Raw genomic sequence first — 27,495 nt, 5'->3', positions numbered from 1 at the left:
TCTTTTGGAAGTCTTGTTGAGATTTTGCTGTAAGTTCTTTTTAATTCCAGGCAGTCTCCTCCCTTCCAGATGCTGCCCTTTTATTCTTTTTCTCTCCTTTCCTGTTTTCAGAAGCTTTTGATTATCCAGAAATCTTTATTATCCCTTTGACTTTTTATTTTCAGCATTAAATGCCTATTAATGTCAAAGTGGATTTTTTCCAATTTCTTGCTTAAGTCTCTTAGCTGTCAGTATAGGAAAAGGAGAAAAAAAAACCCAAATCTTTTCCCTTTTCTCTCTCCTTCGCAGCTTAAAAATCTTCTTAGGGAACAATGTTATTTTTTTTAATAGTTTCAATTCCAGGGTACTTTATTTGTTGCTTTTGCTGTTTGACCCAGTCAACCAAAACTTTCTCTTCTTATCTTCCTCCTGCACATTCTTTTCTGGTCGAGTTCTTCTTTGTGGTAGCCATTTCTGACCACCGCTACAACCGCCTTCAGGAAAGGGAGTAATGGCCAGCTGGAGAGGAGAGATGTGGCTCTCCTCAACCCTGCAGGCAGTCTCCCCCTTCTTCACCACCTCTACGGGGTGGCTTAGCCCTGAAACCAGCCGGCTCGGGGCGCTCCAGCTGTGAGCACGGATCAAAACCTCGCAGAGACGAGGCTTCAGTCTGTTGCCAAAGAAGCTCCACCCGCACCTTTGTTAATGGGTGGGCCATTAAGGCCTAGGCCAGAGTATTGCACATAACAAAGGCCTCTGCCCATCTCACCACCTGGTCTGGGAAGATTGCATCAGCCAGCACTCAGGTGAAGCCATGTGGTCCAGACAAAGCCTACAAAGTTAGCTAAGACCCAGCCCCTGGGAGTCTGACAGCCAATGGGATACATTTCTTGCACAGGAACAGGAAACACTAAGGTGGGGCCCAACAGAGGGTATAAAGCAATTGCACTCTCAGCATCTTGCCTCTTTTTCCTTCTTTTCTTTCACCTGACATCTTGAAGCATGTGATCGTCCTTTTCACTTTGGAGTTCCAAGCCATGTGGTCCTGTCTACCATTAAACTATCTTTCCAAACAGCCTCCATGTTTCCAGTGTCTTTTTCCCCACTTGGAACTGAACCCAGAAAGATATTTCTTCCAACAGTACTAAAACTCTCATGTCTGCAATTTTTATCTGAGTAAAAGAGTGGATCATTAGGGAAAAGATTTTCAACTAAGATATTTCAAAATGGGCCAACTTACAAAATGCATCCAAAATCTGGGACCCATGACTCCCGCAGAATTAAAATTTGGCAAATTTTAAGGCATAAAAATTATCATAAAGCATTTTGACATAATACAAAACGTCACAAAACATTTATGTGATCAACTACTGATGTTTGGCTGTGCTATACAGTTCAGAATTGGCTACTTTCAAGATAGCTACATCCTTGAATAACTTCCTGACCTTTTAAGAACTTTTCAGATACATTGTTGAAAGCACAAAATGAGGAATTATTTGGTAAGGAAATATTTCTGCAACAATGTGTCACGGGTTGTCTAGTTAAAATTAAAAAGCAAGCTATAAACATCATGAATGTGTATATATTGATCAGGAGTATTTAAAACCAACATAGGTCTGCCCTTTATCCCCTTGCTGGTCTCCCGCACGTCATCAAGCAGCACATTGATGAGAGGAATGGGGTTAAGCCAGGAATTTGGTCCTGCATCCTATTTTCTGCCCGGCTGGCCCCCAGACCATATCGGCATATGCACACGAACCATCTACGTTTCCAACTGCTGCCTGGTGGGTGCCTCAATTCCGCAACAGAGCTCATATTGATAGGACTTGCCTAGGCGTGTTCAGAGCTTTGTCTCTGGGACTCTGGAGCAAGCGGTAACATTGCCCACCAATGGTATGAAGCCAAGGAGGCAATGTCTGGCATCGTTTCCAAGGCAACAGACAAGTCTGAACACAGAGCTGCCACAGAGGCCTGTTTGCAGGACAAACAGGAGCTGTTCCAAAGGGGTTAGTGCTTCTTTCTTCTTTTAACTTAACAATTCCAGCAAGTTTGAATTTGGAGAAGCCGATGACGGATTCCTATCAACAGAAACTAATAGCTTCCATCCAGCGCCTTTCCTTCTTTGGATTGTGACGGATTCCAGTTGAAGTTTTCTGTCAAGCTAAACAGCAGAAGCCCCAACCCCTATAGCCTTCAGCAAAGCAAGTATACACCCTCTTCTTGAAACGTGATCAGGGAAAGTTGACTTTTCCACTAGGGCATAACCTTAATAACTGTAGCTCCATTTGCAAGAACACTTTATATTGTGCAACACTAGAGCAGGAGGAACTGAATGGCAAGATCAAGGTCTCTCTGCTTACTGTTATGCTTGCAGAACTTGTGAGTAAGTAACTGTTTGATCTTGATAACAATATAATGTGCCAGGCTGTTGTGTGATAGGAATTTGCTAGCAGATAGCTCATTATCTGCTTCTGTTGCCAGTTATTGTTTTACTAAGATTGAGGAGGATTAATGGTTTAAATAACAGTTATAGTGAACAGCCATTCTATATTTTCACAACTTTTTGTTGAAGTGTGTGTGTGTGTGTGTGTGTGTGTGTGTGTGTTCACTTTAAAGTACCTAGCAAACTGCAGTTCCATACTGGTAGTTTGCAATTCAATGCTCCATTGTTAAGCTGAGGAATTTTAACATAGCAGTGCCCTCTGGTGTTAATTTATATTACTGCATGTATGAGGAATTATCCCCAGACTTCAAGTTTACACATCTTAAAAGTTGCCAAGATTGAGAAACTCTGGACTAGAGGTCTGGCATTGTCACACACCCTTTGGACAAGGGAGAACATACTCTTCCTTCACCTGAAACAAGAGTATGTCTGGTCCAGAAATTTGGGGCTTTGTTCTGTGCATTCTGCAGCCCATATTTCTTACCCCTGTAATTGCTAAAAGATGTAGAGTGCAATAACCTTATGAGTGGGATTCAGGGGTGGGATTCTACAGGTTCGCACCTATTGGGTAGAACCGGTTGTTAACATTCTAAGCAGTTAGGAGAACCAGTTGTTAGAAGAAATTACTGGCCTAATCCTATAAGGAAGGCAGGAAGGAAACATTCTGGTGTTGCTTACAGAAACTGCCTCTCCGTTAACCCTTTACATTCTTGGCAGGACTAGACTTCCTGTCTCAGGAACGTCTCTGGAGTTTTTTCCCCTCCTTTGCTGGTACTTTGCTTGTGTGGAGTGACCATTCAAAGTTACAATGGCACTGAAAAAAGTGACTTATGACCGTTTTTCACACTTACGACTGTTGCAGCATCTCCACAGTCCTGAGAGGCCAGGCGAGGAGATGCATGCCTCAATGTGAGTGATGTTGAGTTGGCCACACCCAGCCAGTCACATGACCACCAAGCCATGCCCACCAACTAATCCACATCCACAGAGCCGGTTGTTAAAAAATTTGAATCCCACCCCTGGTGTGATTCTCTAATGAGACTCTGGTTTCTGTAGTTGTCGTCTGCCCTTCTCAGACTATAATCTTGGCAGCTCCAAATTACTAAAAGACAGCAGCTGTTATGCTTAGGACTTTAAACTATGTTGGGAAAGGACCAGGTTTAAGGAAAAGAGTAAGCCTTCAGAAGCCAAATGTGCCCATGTTTGAACATCATGAAAGGTGAGCATTGCTCTATCCCAGTGATGGCTAACCTTTTCGGCACCCAAAGCACACGCCCATCCCCAAAATGCAATGTGTGCACGTTCTCCTCACATGTACCCTGCCCCTTGTGCATGCGCCCCACCCCCTGTGCAAACCCCCTGCATGCGCCCCTCATCCCACACATGCATGGCAGAGACCCAAAGACCAGCTGGCTGGCAGGAGGTAGAGGTTCATGTGTGGCGGAACTGAGCTGGGGCGACGGCTCACATGCCCACAGAAAGGGCTCTGCGTGCCACCTCTGGCATGCATGACATCGGTTCGCCATCATGGCCCAATCCTATATAGCAGGCCTGTCAAACTGGCAGCCTGTGGGCCAGGTGCGTCACGCACAGGCCACGCCTACCCCAGCTTCGCAAAGGCCAAGAACATCATGATACATCATGATACATCATGTCACGTAATCAAGTTTGGCACCCATGCTATATAAGTAGTCCTCGACTTTCAACAGTTCACTTAGTGACCATTTGAAGTTACAACGGCACTGAAAAAAGTTGCTTATGATCATTTTTCACACTTATGACCGTTGCAGCACCCCCAAGTTCACATGATTTGGATGCTTGACAATTGATTCACACTTATGACTGTTGCAGTGTCCTGGGGATCAGGTGATCAACTTCTGCAACCTTCTGACAAGCAAAGTCAATGGGGAAACTGGTCTTTAAATGGGACAAGACTCCCTTAACACATTTCTCACTTAACAACATACATTTTGGGCTCAATTGCAGTCATATGTGGAGAACTGCCTGTATTTCTATGGCACAAGCCTTATATGCCTTACATAAGCTATTAAGATTCTGCATAATGTAAGACATAACTTTTGCAAAACAGCACAGAGGGTGGAATCTTCCTGACCAGGATTCTCGCCAGCCAAGCTCTTTTCTCCATTGTTCATTCTATGCCGTTCCATTCCATTCCCCCATGTTGTCCCCCACCAATAGCATCATTCAGAAGTTTATACACATTAGTTATGTTCGGTCCTTAATTGAAAACTCTTCTCTCCCAATTGAAACCAAGTTTCAATTATCGGTAATTAATTAAAGGTGCCAGACTAAAAATCAAAGATCATGAGGTCTAGTCCTGCCTTAGCCACGAAGCCAGTTAGGTGACCTAGGGCCAGTCACGTTTGCTCAGCCCTGGAAAGTAGGCAATGGTAAACCGTTTCCAAAAATATCAAGAACATTGCAGGGACTAGTCCAGGCGGACACCAGCAATCCACACTAACTCAAAGATGCTCCCCTCCCAATTAGATATGCGATCTTTCTGCAGTTTTGGGTATTCCACAAATCTATTTTACCCTTATGGATAGATGCTGTCTTGGCAACATAAGGCTATGGATTTGGAGCATTGAGATTACAACTATTTGCAGCTGGGATTGTCAAACTTTGGGGTGAGCCCACAGAGAGTTGCACACAACTAAGAGCAGTGTTTCTCAATCCCAGGAACTAAGATGTGTGGACTTCAACTCCCAGAATTCTCCAGCCAGCATGCTGAGATTGAAAAATGCCGACTCTGAAGAAATCCTTTTTTTTATTTTACTTTTTATTGCTTGTAAAAAACAGAAAGACTTTCAAAACATACACAAGCTTTGCTCCCAGCTTTGTCTGTGCACACAAGAGGTAACTGGAGTACTGCAAAGTCTGAGATCGCCTGGGATATGTAGATTGAGCTTGAATTATTAAAAACAAGGATCATGTTTATATCTTGCCTGGTTCTTCCCCCCTGTCCCCAATTATTTGTCTGATTTTATGGACAGGTTGTACAAGTTCATGGTTTTAGGGGACAAAACTCTGAGGTTTCAGAATTCTACCCTGAATTCTATATTTACATACTCCAGGGGTTAGGCAGAAGGCCGGAAGCTGCATTCAGGGGTAGGCTTCAAAAATTTTAGCCAAGGGTTCTTTGCCCGGTTGCTGAGTGTCAGCCTCCTGCACCATGGCAGGGGGCTGTTTTTGCCCTCCCTGGGCTCCGGAGGCTTTCCTCGAGCTTCCGGGAGGGTGAAAGCAGCCTCCCTGTGTTGTGAATCAATAAAAGTGAATAACCTAAATGCAAATTAGGGGTTGAAAACCTGCACACCTGATTGGTCCTTATACAACAACTTGGGATTGGGCCAGAACCGGTCCCTGATTGGTCACTTTGGGACTGTCCTTATTGGTCAGTAGTTGGAACCTGTTGCGCATTTTCATTGGTTAATAAGGCAGCAGCTAACCCTATAAAAGGGTTACTGCTGCCCATAGCATTGCTCTGTTCCATTCTGATTCCTGTTATTATTAAAGAGTTGAAGTCACTGGTCAGATGTCTGGTCTCCTTATTCTCCAAACTTAACACCCTGGGCTCCAGAAGCTCTCTGGAAGCTGGAAATGGGCCCATTTCCGGCCTTCCCGAACTTCTGGGAGGCCTGGGTTTTTTTTGCCCTCCACGAGCCTCCACACACACCCTGCACTTACCTGCATCCAAAAATGGGCCCTGTGAGGACTCCTGGGACGGGCGGGGCAGGGTGGGTGGGGCCAGACAGGAGTGGGATTTGGGGTTTCTCCGGACTGCGCAGAATCTTAGCTAGGGGCCCTCCCAAACCCCTGCAAACCCCCAGCAGCCCACCCCTGGCTGCATTACATATCCTTCTCTGATACAGGTAGTCCTCGAATTACAACAGTTCATTTAGGGACTATCCAAAGTTACAACAGCACTGAAAAAAAGCGACTTATGACCATTTTTCACACTTATGACCATTGCATCATTCCGCCATGGTCACATGATTAAAATTCAGACGCTTGGCAACTGACTCATATTTATGACGGTTGTGGTCCTGGGGTCATGTAATCAACTTTTGTGGACCTTCTAAGAAGCAAAGTCACTGGGGAAGCCAGATTCACTTAACAACCATGTTACCAACTTAACAACTGCACTGATTCATTTAACAACTGTGACAAGAAAGGTCGCAAAATGGGGCAAAATTCACTTAACAACTGTCTTGCTTGGCAACAGAAATTCAGGGCTCAACTCTGGTCATTAAGATGAGGAATACCTGAACATATGTATTCTGACAGGATTATTTTTTTCCCACCTTGTCGCTATTTCTTCTTTGTGTTTCTTTGGATCAAGTCCCGTCCCTGCCTTATTTATTTGCTTGTCTTTAATTGCAAAAGCCTGAAATGCAGGTAAAATGCATTCCATCTTCGCCTCATTAGCTGAAAGTTGCTCGCTTGACAGGTTGCCAAACAGGACACAGGCAGCTCCAACCAGCGTGGCCTGCTGTGAAGGATACTATGAGTTCAGTTCAGCAACTACAATTACTATAGACAGCCAGAATAAAAATGTTTTGGATAAATTCCTATACGCTGGAGTTTTTAAAGGCACAGGAACTGTACTAGGGAAACCATGGTTTAGCAAAAAGTCGAGAATTACATTTTAGTCTCATGACGCAGCGATGGGAGATAGGCTAAATTTAACAAACTCCAGTTGGATTTTTTTTCTTCCCAACATATTTTGGGGTAGTAGCCCAAATTAGTAAGTGTAGGGTTATATCAGAATAGTGTGGCGATTTAATGATTTTATTCCAATAATGAGCAAAAGTTAGCTTGTGATCTACTAAAATTTATAATTTCAAAGAGATTCAGACCAGTCCCCCAAAAAACTTTACCACTTCCAAACACTCACAAAATTAGGCTTGCACATTGAGCTAAACCATGGCTTGTTTAATTGCATCTTGAAAAAACTAGAATAGGTTGTTTGCACATGTGCTTTATTTATCTGTCCTAGCAATCTTGAAAATGAGTGGCTTTTACAAACTGAGACAATTTAATCCTGCAATTTACAGAACAACACAGACCAACCAATTTCCAGCTATTTTTTTCCTCCCACCTATTACTTGATCTAGTGCAAAATCTGGTATGGATTTTTCTGGAATAGTTAGTTTGGCATTTCTCTGCACTTAGTGTGACTACTGTATTGAATAAACTCCATTTTAAAAACACTTTCTATTTCTCATTCTGGGCAGCCAAAGCACACGAACTCCCTTTTCTCTGCTGACTCCTGTACAATCTAAACTTCCTTGGTTCATAATTAGTTGGTTTTCCTCCACAGTTTCATTATTTCTACAGTTCAAGGGTGAGTAAAGGTAATGCTAGTTAATGAAATAAAATTCTTGCATCAACCAATCACTTCCTCCTAAAACTCTCTCCCCATGTATTTGGCTGCCTGCCCAAGCTTTTAGTTCTCCAAAGCCCTCTCATAAACCGAACTGTTTCTTCTGCAATTCTAAGGCTGGATTGTGGACAAACTGTTTACACAATGGTGGGATTTGTCCCTCTGTCCAATAAGCCATATAAACATCACAAGGATGTGGCTGGTGTACTAGCAGAGAAGGCACACACACCCCACCTCTCCCCTGCAAACCCTTGGGTGTTTTTTTTTAGCTTGTTTTAATTTCCTTAATTTAATCTGCTTTTATATTTATAAGGGTCAAATGGCTGTGTGCTTTATCTTGCTGTAAGCTGTTCAGAGTCACCTTGAACCGTGAGGTGGGCAGCAAAGAAGTTTGATAAATAAGGAGAGAGGTCCAGTGGAGGTAGTGGGTCAGTCATCATTAAACAAGTTTAAATATGCTTGGAATAAGCACATACCCATCATCTGACAATTAAAAGAAAAACTCAAAGGGCAGATGGACCACTAAACTAGGTCTTTTCCCATCAGTTTTCTATGTTCCTATCTTGGGGTAAGCTCTTGAAATAAAAGCCCTTTGACATTTCTTTCAAAGAAAAGAGGATCTTAACTTGCTTTCAAAGCTCTCTCTGGGCAGAATATTTTGCAAATCAGAATTTGAGTTGGTGATTCATCTGGACAGCAACTTTTGCCAATTAAAGTTCACATATTGCCTTAAGGAAAAAGAGGGCCTAAGATTCTTTTTTACCTAAGGCAGATCTTGGGCTGAGTTGCAATTTTTTCTACTAAGTACTTGACAATCACAGCAATATTCCTTGTGTATGTTTTACTGTCCTTTCCTAAATCTATTGCCCTGCCCTGCCCACTCCCTTGGCCACCTGCCACACTGTTAATAAGCAAAGAAAGCTACTGGAAATGTCTGTTAACCTCCTAGGCTAAAAGAGCATTGGGTAGAGAAGGTACTTGATTAAATGCCATTAAAGTGAGACGAATGAATTAGCTTCTCATCAAGCACGTCATGCCGCCACTCCACATTCTGCTACTGCCATCCTCACACTACACCTAAGTGGGCACACCCACGTAAGTACATTGACTGTTGTTTTAAGGAAAAGAAAAATGGGATGCTGGAAGTTAAGGGACTGGAACATCAGGAAAGCAATGGGCGGGCAAGTGGCTGGATTCCTGCTAATCCATACTGTGTTTTTGTAGTTTCTTATTAGCCCAGATAATTATGGTTGATTTGATTGAACCACAGTTTAACACAATATGCAAATCATAATTTGGTCACTAGAAAAAAAGTTTTTTTTAATATGGATCATCTAAATTTACCCTGTTTTACCACTGCATAGGCAAATGCTTAAGAATTGGACCCTGGAACCCTTCCTTTATTAGGCTCAAACAGCAGAGTTGTATTCTCACAATCATTCATGAATAATAAAAGTATGAATATTCAATACTAAAATGAAAATGACTACTAGCAATAATTTGTATGACTCAAAATAAGGGTGTCATTTTAAATTTGCAATCTATGCTGGTGATTAGATTTCAGTATAATTCCAAAACTGTCATATTTACATTAATTGGAGATGTTTTATTCTTACATGACCTAAAAATATATAATCTGTTTGGAGGAAGAGTCAGAGACATATCATGTGACAATTTGGGCATGTGCACAATATGAACTGATGTTAATCCTTCCTCATAATTTTCATCTAGAATGGCCTTGTATTATTTTATTGTAAATTGCTAACCCAAAAGGTGGTTCTAGATCTAGGAAATAAAAGTTTGGCTTCAACCCAGGTAATTACAGTTAAATGCAGTTCATTTTTTTTTATGCTGTGTGAGGGGAGAAACAAGTGAACTGGATTGGACTGAAAAAGCCTGCATTGAATGGTGCAGGATATTCAGTAGAATCCATTGAGATTTAAAGGAGATACAGTTAGCAGAACAAGTTGATCTGTGGCTGAGTTGGTTTAAGATATTTGGTTGCCTGATCCAAAGTCCAAATGGTATTGGCAATAGTTCAAAATATAATTTGTGTAATGCTAAAGCCAGTTCATAGGAAGTTGGATATTTCCTATTTTTTTGCCTCAGGTTTGCATTAATAACACCATTAACACCAATAACACCCCTGGAGAGGGATGAAATTAGTAAATCATATCAAATCAGGACAGAAAAAAAATTACAAGTGAAATATGATTATATTCCAAAAATGCTTTATAGTGCAGTGATAGAGCAAATTCGGCATTTAACTGCAAAAAGATGCTCAAGCTCTGTGGATGAAACTGTTAATAGAATTTATAACGTGGAAGCCAGTGGAGTTCCTTAATTTCCAGAGATGATATCCTTGCATTTTGTATTCTGGAAGCTGCTTCGACCAACTCCTGATTTCAAAAGTAATTTGCCTTGTCAGGAAATTGAATGAACCCAATGACTCATCCTGCAACAAAGATTCATTCTTGTGTGCAAGAATTGGCAATGAATGGCCTTCCAGTTGTTAGTGAATTGGCAATCCAAGTGGCATGGCAATGGAGACAGATGCCGGCAGTTCTGCTGAGAAACATCTGGTTCCCTACCCTTTTGGAAATGTCCATTTCTTCAGAGAAGATATAAATAGCCATATGGAAGAGGAGAGATTATAGGCAGAATTTTCTCACCCATAATCTGTTTGTGGGATTTCAGCCACCAAATGAAAGCAAGTTTGTTTTGAAGGCAATGAATACCTTTATTAAGAATTACTAATGATTTCTCAAGTGATTATTACCTTGGCTGCTAAAAGCTTCCATTGGTTTTCTTTAAGAGTATTGTATTGCTCAGAATATTAAATGTACTTTAAACTAGACTGTGGCTCACCTTGAAAAGTACAGCAGGCTTGCCTACTTTAATTGAATAAAATTCATTTCACCTGAAGATGAACTCTGGAGTACGACTGCATTCTCATGACCTTCCAGAAATCCCTTAAAATTTGGTTCTTTCAACAGGCCTGGGATCTGGCTGCATCATCGGCAACATCTTTATGTATTTCTTCTCGTGCTTGTTTTTGTTAGATTTAATTAATCTGGTTTTGTAAAATGCTTGTTTTGTTTTGTTGTATGATGCCCAGAATCACTTTGTGAAAAATGGGCAGCCATATAAATTGAAAAAAAATAAATAAATATCCTTCTTGAAGTACCCACAGTGATATATAAGAGACATGCTAAGGACTCAAGCTGCATTGCTATAACTCTTCCAAGAAACATTCATGTACTGTAGGTCAGCCTGGCCTATCTGTACATTATAGCACATCTGGAAGGCCCTAGGCTATGGATGACTCACCTTATGCCTCTCATCTGGCACCAAAATGACTTTCTTGTTTTTCCTACCTTTCTCCACTTCTCTTCTCCCTATATACCAGTGACTGCATCTCAAACGATCCATCTGTTAAAATACTGAAGTTTGCTGGTGACACAACAGTGATTGCTCTCATTCAAGACAACGACGAAACTGCATACAGACAGGAGGTTATACAACTTGCCTCGTGGTGTAACTGGAACAATCTGAAACTGAACACACTCAAAACCATAGAAATGGTGGTAGACTTTAGAAGAAAACCTCCCATACTACCACCTCTTATAATACTAGACAACACTGTATCAACAGTAGAGACCTTCACATTTCTCGGTTCTATCATATCACAAGACCTAAAATGGACACCTAACATCAAAAACGTCATCAAAAAAGCACAACAAAGAATGTTCTTTCTGCACCAACTCAGAAAGCTCAAACTGCCCAAGGAGCTGCTGATACAGTTCTACAGAGGAATTATTGAGTCTATCATCTGCACCCCTATAACTGTCTGGTTCAGTTCTGCAACCCAACAGGACAGACACAGACTTCAGAGGGTAATTAGGACTGCAGAAAAAACAATTACTACCCACCTGCCTTCAATCGAGGACCTGTATACTGCACAAGTCAAAAAGAGGGCTGTGAAAATATTTATAGACCCCTCACATCCCGGACATAAACTGTTTCAACTCCTTCCCTCAAAATGACACTATAGAGCACTGCACATCAGAACTAGACACAAGAACAGTTTTTTCTCGAACGCCATCACTCTGCTAAACAAATAATTCCCTCAACACTGTTCAACTATTACAAAGTCTGCAGTATTATTACTGTTAATCTTCTCATCACTCCTTATCACCTATCCCCTCTCACTTGTGACTGTAGGACTGTAACTCAGCCGCTTGTATCCTTACGATTTATATTGACTGTTTCCTAGCATGATTTGATTGCTGATTGTACCCTATGACTATCATTAAGTGTTGTACGTTATGATTCTTGATTCTTAACAAATGTATCTTTTCTTTTATGTATACTGAGAGTATTTACACAAAAATAAATTCCTTGGGTGTCCAATCACACTTGGCCAATAAAGTATTCTATTCTATTCCATTCTTAAGTTGAAGCTGCTTTCTATTTTATTACTACTGTGTTTCTCATATAATAAGGCCGGGTCTTATTTTTTTTTGAGCCCCAAAAAAACGGGCCGTCTTTTCGGGGGTGACCTAATTCCCCCCCCTTGCATCCTCGGGCAGGCGGGCGGCGACGGCTTGGATGTTGACCTCGGCATTGGTGGGGCAATTAGTATCAGGAGACCTTCCGCGACCGTTGCTTTCCCTTCTCCCCGTGCTGCCGCGGCATTTAGAGCAATGCTGTGGTGTTTGGTGCAGCCACGCAGCATTTGGCGCAGCCATGCGGGGCCAGCCAGGGGTCCTTCCTGCAAATGGAGCCCAGCGGAGACACTCAGCTTCAGGCGCTCCTGTTGCCGCCTTCCCGGGCATCGTTCGAAGGCAAAGCCCACTCTTTTAAAAATGACACCCTATTACCAGTACGACAAAGCCTGCCCTGCCCAAGAGGGCAGTCCAACCCCACATGGGGAGGCAAATCTCCCGGGGCCACAGCACAGGATCAGCACACCCCAGGAGAAGCGCCCAGCCACCATCCCTGCCTGGCGCCGGGCAGAGTGCGAAGAGGCGCCTAGCGCAGCTGACAGGCGGTCCCTCCTGCCCGGCAGCGGAGCTCTGGCCAAAGCAGCGAGCGCCTCCCCGCCAGACCCTCCACTCATCCCGCCAGGGCTGTGCCGGAGCCGGGCGGGGTTGGCAGAGCTGGGAAAGCGAGCTGCTGGTGCGCACCCACCTGTCAAGCGAAAGAACCGGGCTGACTTGAGCTTGGCTTCCTTCCCAAGTCCCTCCAGCCCAACCCGGAAGGGGACACTGGGAGAGGCCGCCCGAGGCAGTGATAGTGCTCACCCATCCATGGATAGGGAGGCAAGGCGACAGCCCGCGTCGCATCCTCCTCTGAGCTGAGCCCCGCCGAGTGAGCGCCTCTGCCCGATGCCCATGCCGCTGCAGCGTTTGGAGCTGCCGGTGAGTTTGGAGATGCGTGGGGACAGGGACGGGCTGGGTGAGGGGTGGAAAGAACAGGCGGCTTCGGGCTCTCTCCGCTGGACCTGCCGGTCAGGGAAGCAGCACCTGAAGCCAAGTGTCTCCACCAGGCTCCGGGTGCAGGGAGGAGCCCTGGCTGGCTGCGCGTGGCTGCGCCAAATGCCGCATGGCTGCGCCAAACACCACGGCGTTGCTCCAAACGCCGCGGCAAGCCCTCCCGCCATTCCCCCCCATTTCGCATGTTTTAATATAGGCCTTAATTTGGGGGGAGGGGCTTAATTTCATTTCATGCCAAGAAAACATGCTGGGACTTCCTATTGGGGGAGGCCGTATTGTTGGAGAAACAGGGTATTGAGCAGCTGTTTATTTTACCCTCTAGATTTGGTTAGTTTCTTTCTTGGATATATCTATTTCATCTTTTAAAAGACAGTCTTTCAAACATTTGAAGGTAACTATCATGTCCCCTTTAGATAGTGCCTGCATGGAAATGTATATGCAGAAGAGGGCAGAGACAGAGATCAAATGCTTAATGCAGGAAGGCATTAACAATGCAAAATTGATCCCTGAAGAAAAATCTGCAGATTTTAAAAATCATGCTATTCCCACCTGTACCTCATCATTCCACGTTGGTTTGCTGCACTACCGAGCGCTAATTTCAGTGTCTATGCAGCAGCTTTTTGTTAAAGATAAGCAGAAATGCAGATGTTAAGCCCAAGGCAAGGAGAACGCAGCCCATATATAGAATGTAGCTCCTGAATGCTAAGAACAACTTAAGGGTTTGTCTTTGTCACACTCCACTTTGTCTCATTCCAAACCTGTCCTATATTCCCTGGTGGCCTCTCATCCTACTGTAGTACTATCCCAGTCTGACTCTGTTTGGCTTCTGACCTGAGATAAGGGCTGTCAGGTGAAGAGAAGCGGGGGATTTCTCCCAGGTGAATCCTGACTGCTTGTGGGGTTGAGTTAACAAATAAGTCTATTTTCTTTTTCTCTCCAGATTTCATAGGACATGGCTTTCCTGAAAACTGGCCCAGTGGACTGGAGAACTGGTAGGTTGATGCCATAAAGCCAGATACGTAATATTTGTTGGGTTTTTGGTGAGCTGCTTTCTACAGTAAATTAGAAGACATAAAAAGGTGGCTAAAGGCCATGCTTGAATCCAGGATGAAAACCTGAAGATGCTTCCCTAGCTGGTCCTATTCTTAGCATCTCCCCTAGACATTTAGATATTTCAAACAAGAGTCAGATTTCACAATCCTGCCAACCTTCAGTAGCTTTCTGTTAGTTCTCAGTTGGCACAGCGTTATCTATCATGGCCATTCCCCCTTCTGCTCCCTTTTCATGGGTTCCCTATTAGCTTGTTTGTTTATTATTATAAATAGAATGTCTAATTACAATTACAAGCCTGACCTAAACTCCACACTCAGGCTGTTTGTATACAGGATGCCTTTTCTGCAGAGACTGGGCCCCAGGGAAAGAATACCTGTTCCAGCAAGCGCAGCTGGAGATGCACAAGAAAAGTGGGGCCACGTGTCCAGGCCTGCCATCACCATAGGCAACATTCCTAAGCAAAGACAGTGCTGGGGAATGGAGGAGTCTCTCTCCAGCACTGGAGACAAAGGGATGGTCCTAGCGAATAAGTCATCCTGATGAAAAGGGGCTGCTCCACTCTCCTTTATCTGCTGCCTGCAGGATTTATAAAGGGACCCCTCCTTTCAATACTGTACTTGCAAAGCATGTGTACCAAGAGATGCCCACAAGCACTACTTTGCCTCAAAGGATAATGAGTTTGATGACCACCAGACAAAGATACTCAGTTCTCTAAGTCAGGGGTCCCCAACCCCGCAGTCTGTGGACCGGCACCGGGCTGTGGTATGCCAGAAACCGGGCCATGCAAACAAGCGAACCCCACCCACCCATCCGCAGGATGCAAGCAGCAAATGAGACCATGCCCCCTCCGGTCTATGGAAAAACCTGTCTCCATGGAACTGGTACCTGGTGCCGAAAAGGTTGGGGGCAACTGCTTTAAGTGACCCTATGGATGCGGTTTCCCATGGCTATTTTTTTAGCTCTAAATTTCTCAGATCTAGATCTTTGGGATTCCCTCTCATCCTAATGTTAGCCCAGTCTTACTCTGTTTGGCTTCTGACCTGAGATAAGGTCGGTCAGATGCTGCTTTGCCTACCCTGACTACAGAGATTTTTCTAGTTTTAGGCTGGCTAGAATATTTGGGCTCGTATTTTCCACATCCATCTTTTGAACTCATCAGAGGTGTCTTACATGCCTTAACACTCCCCAAATCCTACTTTTTGGGGTCTAGTTGAAGATTTTTCAATTTGTATGGGTACTTCTTCCTAAGGCTGTTCTTCTGACCCCTTCATCTGAAAGTTCTTTCTAGAGCTTAACCAAAAACATTTCTTTCTTAGCAAGGTTATGAGACTATTAACTTCATGTAATGCTATTGTGAAAAGCAGCATGGAATGGTTAAGTCATAGTTTTAACAAAATAAAAGATTACATCAAAGCGGAACTGAAAGGCCCAACTCAAAATACTAAGGAGCAAGAAAAGGTTAAAGTGTGTCTGGACTATTTTGATTTTTTTTTTTAAAAAAAGGTGGGATATAAAGAAGGAAGTAGTAATTCGTTATATAATTAGTTAACAGCTACTTTGGTGCAGTGGTTAAGGTACCAGATTAGAAATTGGAGATCATGAGTTCTAGTCCTGTTTTAGGTGTGAAACTAGTTGGATGACTTTGGGGCATTCGTTTTCTCCCAACCCTAGGAAGCAGGAAGTAGCAAACTATTTGTGGAAATACTGCCAAGAAAACTGCATAGACTTGCCCATGTAGTCACCAGGAGTCAAGACTGAAGCAAAGGCATAGACTTATCTGAGTTCATACAACACGATAAGTCATATACAGTATTATGATTTACAAAGCAGTGTGTTTGAATTCATACAATAAGCTTAACCAGAAAATGAACTATATTATAGTTTAAAACAATGTAGGGGGCGTGCATAAGCGCACCAACGTGCCTACCGTCCCTGTCCTATTGTTTCTCTTATTCTTTTATTTTTCTTATATGTACCCATTTCATATATTCACAACTATGTATACACTTGTACTTATTATCTTGTAAACAATTGACAAATCAAATAAATAAATAAAATAAATAAAATGGGCAGATCCGGTCTCCACCTGGAGAAGTACTAAAATCCAAGATGATCCAATAAAGCTAAGTAGGAGAAAATAATGCACAAATAACACATTTTGCAAAATGCAGGTGGTGAATATTTATTGAGTATTGGTGATTCAAAGATCAATTTTTCACAGCTTCCTATCTTATAAGGACCAAATTAACCGTACTGACTTTTTTTTCCATAAACAATAGATTCAGCATTTTATGAACACAACCGAAGAACTGGAAGCATGGCTGTAGTCCTCCGTTTAAATTAGGAATAGGTTTCATTCAGCTGAATATAATTACTTTAAGTAGAACAGTGCAGAGATGCACTCCAAGCTTACCACTTTACAGGTCCCCTGTGTTCTTTCAGCTGCTCAGAGGTCAGATATTGATGTGCAACACTTTTCAACTGACAGCTCTGGCAAGAACTGCTTATTCTTGCCTTTTCATTTTGCTTGTCTAAAGCAATAATGTAGCTATGAGTTGTTTTTCATTGTATCTGAAGTAGGGCTACTTTGAGTTGTTCAGCAAGCTACATGTTCACAGCTATAAAAAACCATATTTGATGTATAGCCACAACTTTTTTCCTTATCTTATAGACAACCTTGCCAGACGTTGTTCCCAGGGCCTTACATATTTAAAGCTGACCTTGAGAGCAGTCCCCGTTTCAAACTGGCTGGTGGTAATACTTTTGGGTGTCTGCGTGAAAGAATATGGACTCATGAGATTGTTAACTGTTTATCAGTTATTAAGTACAGTAATGAAACTTTCAACCTCCAGATACAGTTTAGTAAGAAAGAAAAGAAATACTTTAGAGAAAAAGAAAAGAAATAATTTACTTAGAAAGTTAAATGGAAATATATATCATTAAAATATGTTGGATATCTTGTATGATCCTGAAACCTTCCCTGCCTCCGAAACTTGTTATTGAAGGAGTTTACTAAGACAATTTATTAATAACAAAAATAAAAAATGGACAGCATTAAAAAAAAGTACTGAATTGGAATATATTACCGGATAGTTACATCAGGTTTAAAGGATGTAAAATATGCCTGTAAGAAATCTTCTGCAGATTTCTGCTAACAGCTATTGTAATCTTCGTTAATCCTGGTGGTAAACCTTCAGGTATAAAAGAAAGGGAGGAGAGAGGAAACAGCCCCCATACTTCGAACTGCTGCCATAGAGAAGAAAAGAAGGGTTGGATCCTTTTCTTTAGAGTTGTATGTCCTCCATCAAAACTGAAGGGGAAAAAAAAATTTTTTTAGCACGCGGTGGTCGTCCAGCTCGGCCTTCCTCGCTTCCAGTTGAGAATGAACGCCGCCTACTTAAGAGCCGCGTCACCCGTTCACCACGAAGGCTCAGGAGGAGCGACCTTTTACGCACGCCTCCTTCTGTCTGGGCTGCCCGCCCTCTCCTTTATAAGGCCACTGCGGTAGAGGGAGTTGCACCAGGCGTAGCTGCAGCTCACTGAGGCTCCGTCGCACCGACTCAGCGTGAGATTTCAGCCCCGTCACATATTACACCATGGTAAGGTGGGGAAGGGAAGAAAGTAGGCGGGCGCAGCTGGCCTAAGCCTGCCTGCGCTACCGAATGGGACACGCGTCCTAGGTCGCCCGCGCGGAAGCTAGCACGTTTCAGGGTTGGACTCTGGCCATCCGGTACAGGCTGGGCGCGCTTTTGAGTTCTTCCGCTCTCCGGTCAAGGTGAAGGTTTTTGGCCGAAAACTCCCGTTCTCAGCCCACCTCACCTGCGGAGTTAATGTAACCTGGCCTGTGGGAGAGCAAAGGGTGACCCCGGTGCATTTCAAGAGCGCGCGGCAAGAGAAGCAGGCGCGTGCTCTCTGGACCCGCGGAGGGAGCGGCCAAAAGAGGCCTGGGCCTCTAGTAGTTTGGCGCGCTCGGGGCTCGCCGTTTCTCTTCCTTAGCCGCGCTGGTGCAACGAGCAGGAACAGCTGGGTTTGAGGCGCAGGTTGCTCCTTGGCAAGGGAGGCTGGCAAAGGAACCGAGAGTTGTGTTTGGGGGTGGGGGAGGGGAGAGAAGGGCGCTGCCGAGGCCTGCTTTGCCTGCCCCGGTTGGATAAACGGGAGCGGGGGAGAATATTCTCGCCCGTCGTTCTGAAGAGTCGTGGGGCAGATGGTCCTCTGTTTTCGCCCCCCTCCCCCCTCCTATACTTCATTGCTCTCCGATGGGGGAGTAAGAGGTTATTAATAGGCAGGTAGAAAGGAGGGAGCATCAGGGCGGGGACGCTCCCCTGATCGGCTTCCAGCGAAATCCTGGAGCTGGAAATAACTGGGCCCCCGACCGGGCTTCAGTCCAAAGTAGGGAATTGCCTCTCCAGTTTCATTTCGGGGTTGGGGGGAAGAGATGTCTGTACTTTGCGAAAGGGTGTCCTATATTTAGTATTCCAGTCTCAGCAAACGGGAAGCAGCCCCCCTCCGAAACAAGCTCTGTCACTACTACGGGGCGTGTGGGGGGGGGGATTTGCCTTTGTTTTCCAATGAGGAGACTCGTTCTCCCAGCTCCGGGAGCCAGTTCCCTGGAGGCTGGGGCGTTTTTGCATATGTGTTGCGTCTTTTTTTTTTTTTTTTTTTAACTGCGTCACTTATGAATCTGCGCGAATGAGGTGCGGAAAGCGGAAGAGCGTTTTTTTTTTTTTTAAAGTAGCGTATTCGTTTTGGCTAGCCAATTAGCCAATTGCGGCTTTTGATTCGAATCTCGGAAGAAAAAAGAACGAATTTACGCGCCATTTAAGAGTTCCCCCGGGGCGCCTTCGCAGTGCTGGGCCGGCCTCACAGTAAATGCCTCGCCCAAAATTTGCTCTGCTGCTCAGAACCATTTCTCCCCCACCCACCTCCATCGTTTTGCTACCCTTTACCTGTCTCGTTGGCGGTGAAGGCTTTTTCTACACAGCAAAATCGCTGGACTTGTTCCAAGCACCAAAGGAGCCTGTAAGAGATCTGGTTCACATAGTACACAGTCTTGGTTTGCTGAGTAACAGCACAGTTGATTGGATGCTAAGTCATCCAACTTGTTTGCCATTATCAGTGGCCCTGTGCGAAGGACCACAACTGAGCCCGGCATTTATTTTGTTACGTGGGAAATTTGATAAGTGAGTTTTGCTCCATTTTACAACCTTTCCTGCCACAGTTGTTAAGTGAATTGCTGCACTTGATAAGTTAGCAACCCAGTTGTTGAGTGAATCTGGCTTCCCCATTGACTTTGCTTGTCAGAAGGTCGCAAAAGGGGATCCAAGTGAATTTTGAGAAACAGCATCTGAATTTTGATCACATGACCATGGGAATGCTGCAAAGGACATAAATGAAAAAATAAGCCGCTTTTTTCAGGCCATTGTAACTTTGGTCGTTAAATGAACTATTGTAAATCGAGGACTTACCTGTATTGTCTGCATTCATGTAACATTCAAATCAGACCATTAATAACTTATAATTGTTACAGACTCGTGTTTTTTAATTGGGAGGATTAAAAAGTATGAAGCCAATCCAGAAGCTTGCGGAATCCTAAAGATGTGGGTGGGCATACTAGTGTTCAGTGGTGCACGTGTATGAAGTACTTCCAGAGATGTCCATTCAGTAATTCTTTTATTTGTGGGCTAGGTATGATAGGCCAGTATTTCCATATGAGGAACTGAGGGTAAGAATTTGCTCAAGGTCATTTCGCAAATCTATAGCAAAGATTAAACTTGACTTTAGAACTTGTATTCAGGGCCTATTCCCTGTCATAATTTTGATGATGCATAGTACTTGTGCAGTTGGATTTGTCAGCATTGCTTATGGATGGTGTTGGGAATTGGGGGTTTTGGAGAAAAAAAATCAAAACAAATAAAACCATGGTTGTAAAGTGGGACAATTGATAGGTGAGTATAGTACTGAACAAATAATATGCAGCTAATAAAAACACTTCATTAATTCTCAGTAAGAGCCTTGAAATGACACATAAAAATTTATCAAATATATCTTTCCTATGTGTTCCCTAGTAACATTCAATGAATCAGCAAGTTTTAAAAAATAAGGTATTTGTTTTCCTTTTCTGTTTATTCTGCAAAGAATGAAGATAATTATATGCACTCCTATCATTTTTATAGCAGAATTACTTGCTATTGAGTTTAATGGGGATTTCATTACCTTGTGTAAGAGTGCCTAAGCTCCCCCCCCCCCATATATATATATATATAAATATATATAATGTCTGTTTTGTTTAGTTAACAAGCCTGGGAGGGATTAGAAAATCTAAAAATGATTTTAGTTCCAAATTTAATTTTATGTAGTATTTTACTCTATCACAAAACTGTGTAATATTTTACTTCTGTGGAGTTGAGACTATGGCCAAGAATTAATTTTCATATGGATTCATATTGCCTCTGATTTTATCCCCTGTATTACACTACTTACTTTGAGCTTTTAATGTACAGTATAAATAGCTTGAGAAATGCTCTCCTGGGTAAATTGTGCCTTGAATAAGTGAATGAGAGATGCTGTATGATGGGGGAGGGGGAGTTGCTTATAGGCAAAAATAGCATACAGTTTTATGGGGCAATTATGTCATTCATTTGGAACAAAAATAGTCTATCATTTTCTCAATCTGGCTTTTTTTTCCCTTTAGCAATAGCTTACTGGCTTGTCCTTGTGATTGTGTGTGCTTGGTTTTATGATTCTGTTTGTATGCATTCTAGAAGGGAGCTCTAAAAGGGTATAGTACAGCTGTGGAACACCATGGACCAACATGACATTCTCTTTGTGTGTTAGGACTGCAACCCAGAAGGTTTGACTGGTTAAGAAAACATCTGTCCAGGTTTATGTTCCTTCTGGAATCAGCATCCTCTATGAGTCAAGTTTGCTTGATTTTTTTTCCCCACTGCCAGGGATCCAGTGAAGGGGGTTCTGGGTAGGATCTAATCTGACAGGGTTTTAGGCCTCATTCTCAGCAAGTACGAATAAATTACCACTATGAAGAAATAACTTGTACCACAGTGTATATTTGCAGCCTGAATATAAACATGGCTTTTCCATTTCAGAGAGAATGCCTAGTTTTAAAACTATAAGTAAGATTCCATACATAGCACCCTAATTCAGTGATCCCCAACCTTTTTTACGCCGCAGCCCAGTATCCCCAACCTTTTTTATGGCGCGGCCCGGTACCGGCATTAGCTGGGCGCCGCCATCTTTTTTTGATGAAAAAGTGCTTCCGTAACCTCACCGGAAGCACTTTTTCATCAAAAAAAGATGGCGGCGCCCAGCAAGCCAGCGGCCCGGTAGGACTTGTTCCGCGGACCGGTGGTTGGGGACCCCTGCCCTAATTCACATACAATATTCAGATGCCACCTCTCCTTGGGATTATAGGTAGTTCTCTTACTTAAAAAAAAATTAAACCAGACCATTTCTATCTAAGCATTACTTACTCTGAACTCACCTCTTCTCCTTGGAAAGATGGATAACATGGCCATCTTGGAATTAGCATATTTATTTAAAACAGTGTTGTATGTGCTCAGGTTCATTCAGTACCTTACTCTGATGGCCTCACAAAGGAGGTTACTAACTCCATGAACAAGGTGGTCCAGCAGACTGTTTGGATGTCTTTGTAAATAGCTGCCCTGACCTGATACTAAGTATTTGATCCACTAAACACCAGCTGGCACAAATTCACTAGCAAACATTTGAAATCTCTGGGCAATATTTATTTGGCTTTTCCCACCTCGATCACTTTGTTGTTGCAGGGCTGTAGGTAATTCAGGGAGGGTTGTCTGTATTGACTTTTAGGGAGATTTAGGGGCTCTTTTCCTTCCTTCCTTTCTTTCTTTCTTTCTTTCTTTCTTTCTTTCTTTCTTTCTTTCTTCTTTCTTTCGCTCCAATGAGCTTTGCTATCTATGCAGATGTGACTTCTTTCTGAACTTCAGAACTGAAACCTACAGTGAACATGACCACTGTCTTGATACTGACTTGGGTAGGAAATGTCTAAACTTAAATTTGGATTTCAAAGAGAGGAATCCAGATCTTGAGAGGGGCATTTAATTTAAATTTAATAAATGTGCTATGTATAATGTGGGAGGTGAACATGCTAGCAAAGTGTGCATGCATTTTATAGGCTATAGATGTGTAGATGTGAAAAGGAAATTATATTTGCACATGTTGAAGTGGAAGGCGTGGAAGTGCACAGGCTGGCAGTTTGTATAAAGTTCCTTGCGGCTTTGGTATGCAATAGATTTCTTAACTCTGCTTCCTGTTTTGCTGACTTCAGGAACTGCTGCCATTTCATTTTGAAATGATCACTGAACCTTCTTGATATAATGAATAGCTCAAGCTCATTTTCTCCCTTCTAAAACAGTTATTTTGGTATTACACTTAACACTTAAGTAAGTACTGTTCCTCTTACGATAACTTGTAATTTCAAAAGTACATAGGCAGCTTAGCTGCATTTGTTGTCTCTTGTGTGGCATTGTTATTGCTCTCTTGTTCAGTAGGTTTAGAAACAATTCCATTCCAAATACAGGTTTGATATGGATGTAATGTTCATTAAAATTCTACAATGAAATATTCCTGGTTTCCCATTCTCAAAAATGAAAAGAAAATCATTACCTTTAACTTGTAACCCACAAGAATACCCAGTTGAGCCAATGGCCTGGTAAAACACCTTCTACCAGTAATGGTACACAAGATGATATATATATTATCTCTATTGAACTCACAGCTTGATGCCTTGCTTGTGATAGCACTCTGAGAAGTCAACTTTCTCTTCTTTCTGTAGCGCGAGTGTATCTCTGTCCATGTCGGTCAAGCTGGCGTGCAGATGGGCAATACTTGCTGGGAACTGTATTGCCTAGAACATGGAATTCAGCCAGATGGACAGATGCCAAGTGATAAGACCATTGGTGGTGGAGACGACTCCTTTACTACCTTCTTCTGTGAAACTGGTGCTGGGAAGCATGTCCCCCGGGCTGTCTTTGTGGACCTGGAGCCCACTGTGATTGGTGAGTACATCTATGGAAATGTTGACTCCTAGAAGAGAAGAGCAGCAACTTTTCTCAAATAGGCTCAGATTCATTCAGTTCTTCTTTAGACAGAGCAAAACATGCAGTTTTAGTCTGAATTTCTTAGGTACGTTCTTATCCAATTCGCTCCTAGATGTATGGGGTCTGCTGAACCCAGAATTACCACTCAGTATGGCTCCTAGAGAAGAGACTTGACTTGCCAACTCCTTGTTCAGTTCCCACAGAGACATTCAGTTGAAATAACTCAGTAAAGTAGCCTCCTGATAAAGTGATTCTGTCCTAGAATGAGAAGCATGTAACTCCTCCGGATCTTCTGCAAGATTTTGGCTGCACTCAATATCCTTCCTTAGATGTCTTGTTGAATTGTTCAGCTTGCTGGGTGTCTGCTTGAAAGTATACAGTACACTGTAATAAACTTTACATCCTCTTAATCTTTTCCAGATGAGATTCGTAGTGGCACTTATCGTCAGCTCTTCCATCCAGAGCAACTAATCACTGGAAAGGAAGATGCTGCCAACAACTATGCCCGTGGACATTACACCATTGGCAAGGAGATCATTGACTTGGTGTTGGATAGGATTCGCAAACTGGTAATAATTGCAATGAAGGATGGGGATAGGGACTTTTTGGAGGAATGGAAGGAACTCTGCCTGAGACTGGTGGAGATGTTGGGATAGCGGGGACTTGAGGTCCAGGATGGCTATTGGTTATTTATGCACTTTCTGGATAATTCTAGGCATTATTTTGCCATGTTACACCTCTTTAGAGGGTGGGTTAGTGGTATTTCATTCCATTATTCCATTCATTCAAGTTTTGTTTTAGAAGCTGAGGATACTGGGTGCAGTGCAAATGAATGCAAAATTCAGAATGTTTCTTTATGCTTCACCCTTGTCTTTTTGTGTCCTTCTGATCAGAATGAATGTCTTCCTGATTCTAATCACTCTTACTGTATGTGATGTTTCCCAATTCTAATTTTGTCTCAGCCACTCATTATTCCTTTAGGCCAGTGTTTCTCAATTTCAGCAAGTTTTAAGATATGTGAACTCCCAACTCCCAGAATTCCCCACACAGCTTAAAGTTGTCAAGGTTGAGAAACACTGCCTTGGGGCCTATACCTCTCACTTTCCCTGCATTGCTCTACCCGTCCTCTTTCTATTCATCAGTGTTCCAGAACTCCTTCCTACTGATCCAGTTGACTGTAAAGGTTACCTTACTCTGAATTTAAACATTCGTTCCTAAGAAACCACTCTCAGTTAAAAAATGTTGTTGCCTTTGCTCTTCCAAACTTTTATTTCTTCTTCTTAGTTCCTCTTTATCTCCTCATTGCTTGCGCACTCTTTTTTTCGCCTCTTGCTCGTAACTGTAGTCAGAAGCTTCTATGAATCTTCTATGAATGGGGAGGAAGGACATGTGGGGTAGATGGGTTTGCAGCTGGTTGGCAAGCACTGCCTCTTCCTTCCTGGAACCAAGCTCAAGTTCTCAGGATGCATTTGAACTTGGTATACTTGGCACACGCATTCTAGTGAACTTCTCCATCACACTCCAGCCAACCCTGCTCCCTTGTATAATCGGTTGCCACAACTGTAATACCAGATGCTGCCTTCTAACCTTGAAAAATTACTTGCTCTTAATTAATTATGAAACAGAAAACATACCATGCCTGGCTTGGTTGTATAAAGAGATCTTGTGTGTGTAGTTAATGATTTGAGGCTAATATCCTGAGGCAAAAGAGAATGACCTCCAAGTAACCAATTGGTTGAGACGGGCATCTATGGAAAATAAATGAAATAGTGGAATGGATTTTTTTGTTCAGATTTTCCAGGTAAAAATAACACTTTGCATTGTAACTTAAGAGATGCAAAGTGATGAGTGATAATTTCTTTTTCACAGGCTGACCAATGTACAGGACTCCAAGGATTTTTGGTCTTTCACAGCTTTGGAGGAGGAACTGGCTCAGGATTTACTTCCTTGTTGATGGAACGTCTCTCTGTTGATTATGGCAAGAAATCCAAATTAGAATTTGCTATTTACCCAGCTCCACAGGTCTCCACAGCTGTGGTGGAGCCCTACAATTCGATCCTCACCACACATACCACCCTTGAGCACTCAGACTGTGCTTTCATGGTGGACAACGAAGCCATCTATGATATCTGCCGAAGGAATCTGGACATTGAGCGGCCAACTTACACAAACCTCAACCGCCTTATCAGCCAGATTGTGTCCTCCATCACTGCCTCGCTGCGCTTTGATGGGGCTCTGAATGTAGACCTGACAGAGTTCCAGACCAATCTAGTGCCCTACCCTCGTATCCATTTCCCTCTGGCTACCTATGCTCCGGTCATCTCTGCGGAGAAGGCTTACCACGAGCAGCTTTCTGTGGCTGAGATCACCAATTCTTGCTTTGAGCCTGCTAACCAGATGGTGAAGTGTGATCCCCGCCATGGCAAGTACATGGCCTGCTGCCTTTTGTATCGAGGCGATGTGGTACCTAAGGATGTCAATGCTGCCATTGCTGCCATTAAGACCAAGCGCAGCATCCAGTTTGTAGACTGGTGTCCTACAGGCTTTAAAGTGGGCATCAACTACCAGCCTCCCACTGCGGTTCCCGGGGGAGACCTAGCCAAGGTTCAGCGGGCAGTGTGCATGCTGAGCAACACCACGGCCATTGCTGAGGCCTGGGCCCGCCTGGACCACAAGTTTGATCTAATGTATGCCAAGAGGGCCTTTGTGCACTGGTATGTCGGGGAAGGGATGGAAGAAGGGGAATTCTCTGAGGCTCGGGAAGACATGGCTGCCCTGGAGAAGGATTATGAGGAGGTGGGCATTGATTCATATGAAGATGAAGAGGAGGGAGAAGAATAGCTATAAATGCTCTACTTTGTCTGGACCTCCCTGTTCATTAAAGTATGCTTGATTTGAATCTAAACTACAGTGATGTGTTTGTCCCAGAATTAATTCACATGAAGCAATTCTATCTAACGCAATTTTTGCTCAGCTGCCTAGCAGTTCTGGCTGCCTTACTTGACAAAGAAAATAGTTACATTTGTAAACTGAACAGCACATCTTTTTTTTTTTTAAAAAAAAACAAAACATGTTTACTGATAATTTTGGCAAAGTAATAAAACTTTAGGTTACAACAGACTTTGCACATTACCATGAAACGATTAGTCTGCCCCCTTCGATATCACTTTTGCTCCCACAAAAGCAAATTCATCTTTTGATACAAAACTTTGAATCAAAGGATGAGATTGTTTTGATTTTAAATAAGAATAAGTTGAGGAAACAATGAGCTTATTTCTGAACAATAAACGATTCACCTATTTTCCAGCTTGGGAAACTCCGTACTTCTACATGTATTTTGGGAATAAAAGTTGCCTTTTAAAACTTGATGTTTCATGAGCTGCAGATGTCGGAATAGGACCGTGATGGCGAACCTATGGCACATGTGCCAGAAGTGGCACACAGAACCATTCCCACCACCACGCGAGAGCTCGCCTGGAAGAGCCCCACTGCGCATGCACGCCCACTTGCGCCTGACAGCTGATTGTCTGGTATCTGACGCGGGATGCGCAGGGGAGACACATGCATATGCGGAAATGCACAACGCATACTGGGCTTGCATGTGCAGATGGTGAACGTGCACGCATGCACATGCATGGCGCACAATGGAATTGCGGGTGCAGAGATGCATGGCAAGGGGATCACGTGCGCATGCGCAGGGGGTGGGACCAGCACGCATTGCCTTCTGGGTGCTGGTACAAGTGCGTGTGCAATTATTGGCACGGAAGCTGAAAAAGGTTTGCCACCACTGGAATAGGATGTCAGGCTACAGTATTGCAAAAACTAACAAAGTAACATTTTAAATCCAAGACATTCCATTAGAAAGCAACCAGCCCAAGCCTATAGTAGACAATTATGTCTGAGCAGGTATCTGACTTTCATTTTATTGAAACCCATGAAAGACCAAAAAAATCTTAGTGGGATTGTATTCAAGCTGAGATCTTGTTAGCTTTAACAGTGTAGTAGTAACTACCTCAGTAGCTA

General features: G+C 43.1%; 1 protein-coding gene across 5 annotated transcripts; it reads left to right on the top strand.

The window, feature by feature from the left end:
- The first annotated feature begins 1,769 nt into the window (after nucleotides 1-1,769).
- On the top strand, nucleotides 1,770-26,835 carry TUBA4A (tubulin alpha 4a). 5 transcript variants are annotated; one of them, XM_087950615.1, is made up of 5 exons: nucleotides 1,770-1,985; nucleotides 14,265-14,316; nucleotides 23,208-23,430; nucleotides 23,893-24,041; nucleotides 25,342-26,835. In XM_087950615.1, the coding sequence occupies exons 3-5, from the start codon at nucleotides 23,250-23,252 to the stop codon at nucleotides 26,311-26,313; spliced, it is 1,302 nt and encodes a 433-aa protein (XP_087806741.1). In that variant the 5' UTR covers nucleotides 1,770-1,985; nucleotides 14,265-14,316; nucleotides 23,208-23,249; the 3' UTR covers nucleotides 26,314-26,835. The 5 variants fall into 5 exon arrangements, with proteins under 5 accessions (XP_087806741.1, XP_087806759.1, XP_026521368.1 ...); XM_087950633.1 differs by lacking the exon at nucleotides 1,770-1,985 and adding an exon at nucleotides 2,000-2,362; XM_026665583.2 differs by lacking the exons at nucleotides 1,770-1,985; nucleotides 14,265-14,316 and adding an exon at nucleotides 17,894-17,976.
- The last annotated feature ends 660 nt before the right edge of the window (nucleotides 26,836-27,495 follow it).

Source organism: Notechis scutatus, chromosome 1, assembly GCF_049901735.1.
Source record: "Notechis scutatus isolate UNSWTSFEM ecotype Mainland chromosome 1, rNotScu1.2, whole genome shotgun sequence".
Classification (NCBI taxonomy): Eukaryota; Metazoa; Chordata; class Lepidosauria; order Squamata; family Elapidae; genus Notechis; species Notechis scutatus.
This window is presented reverse-complemented; position numbering and strand designations above follow the sequence as displayed.

What these genes read in the sequence shown, in the direction of transcription:
- TUBA4A (XM_026665583.2), top strand. An exon ending in CCTGGAGCCCACTGTGATTG is followed by an intron (nt 23,431 to 23,892) that starts GTGAGTACATCT and finishes AATCTTTTCCAG; the next exon opens with ATGAGATTCGTAGTGGCACT. An exon ending in TGGATAGGATTCGCAAACTG is followed by an intron (nt 24,042 to 25,341) that starts GTAATAATTGCA and finishes TCTTTTTCACAG; the next exon opens with GCTGACCAATGTACAGGACT.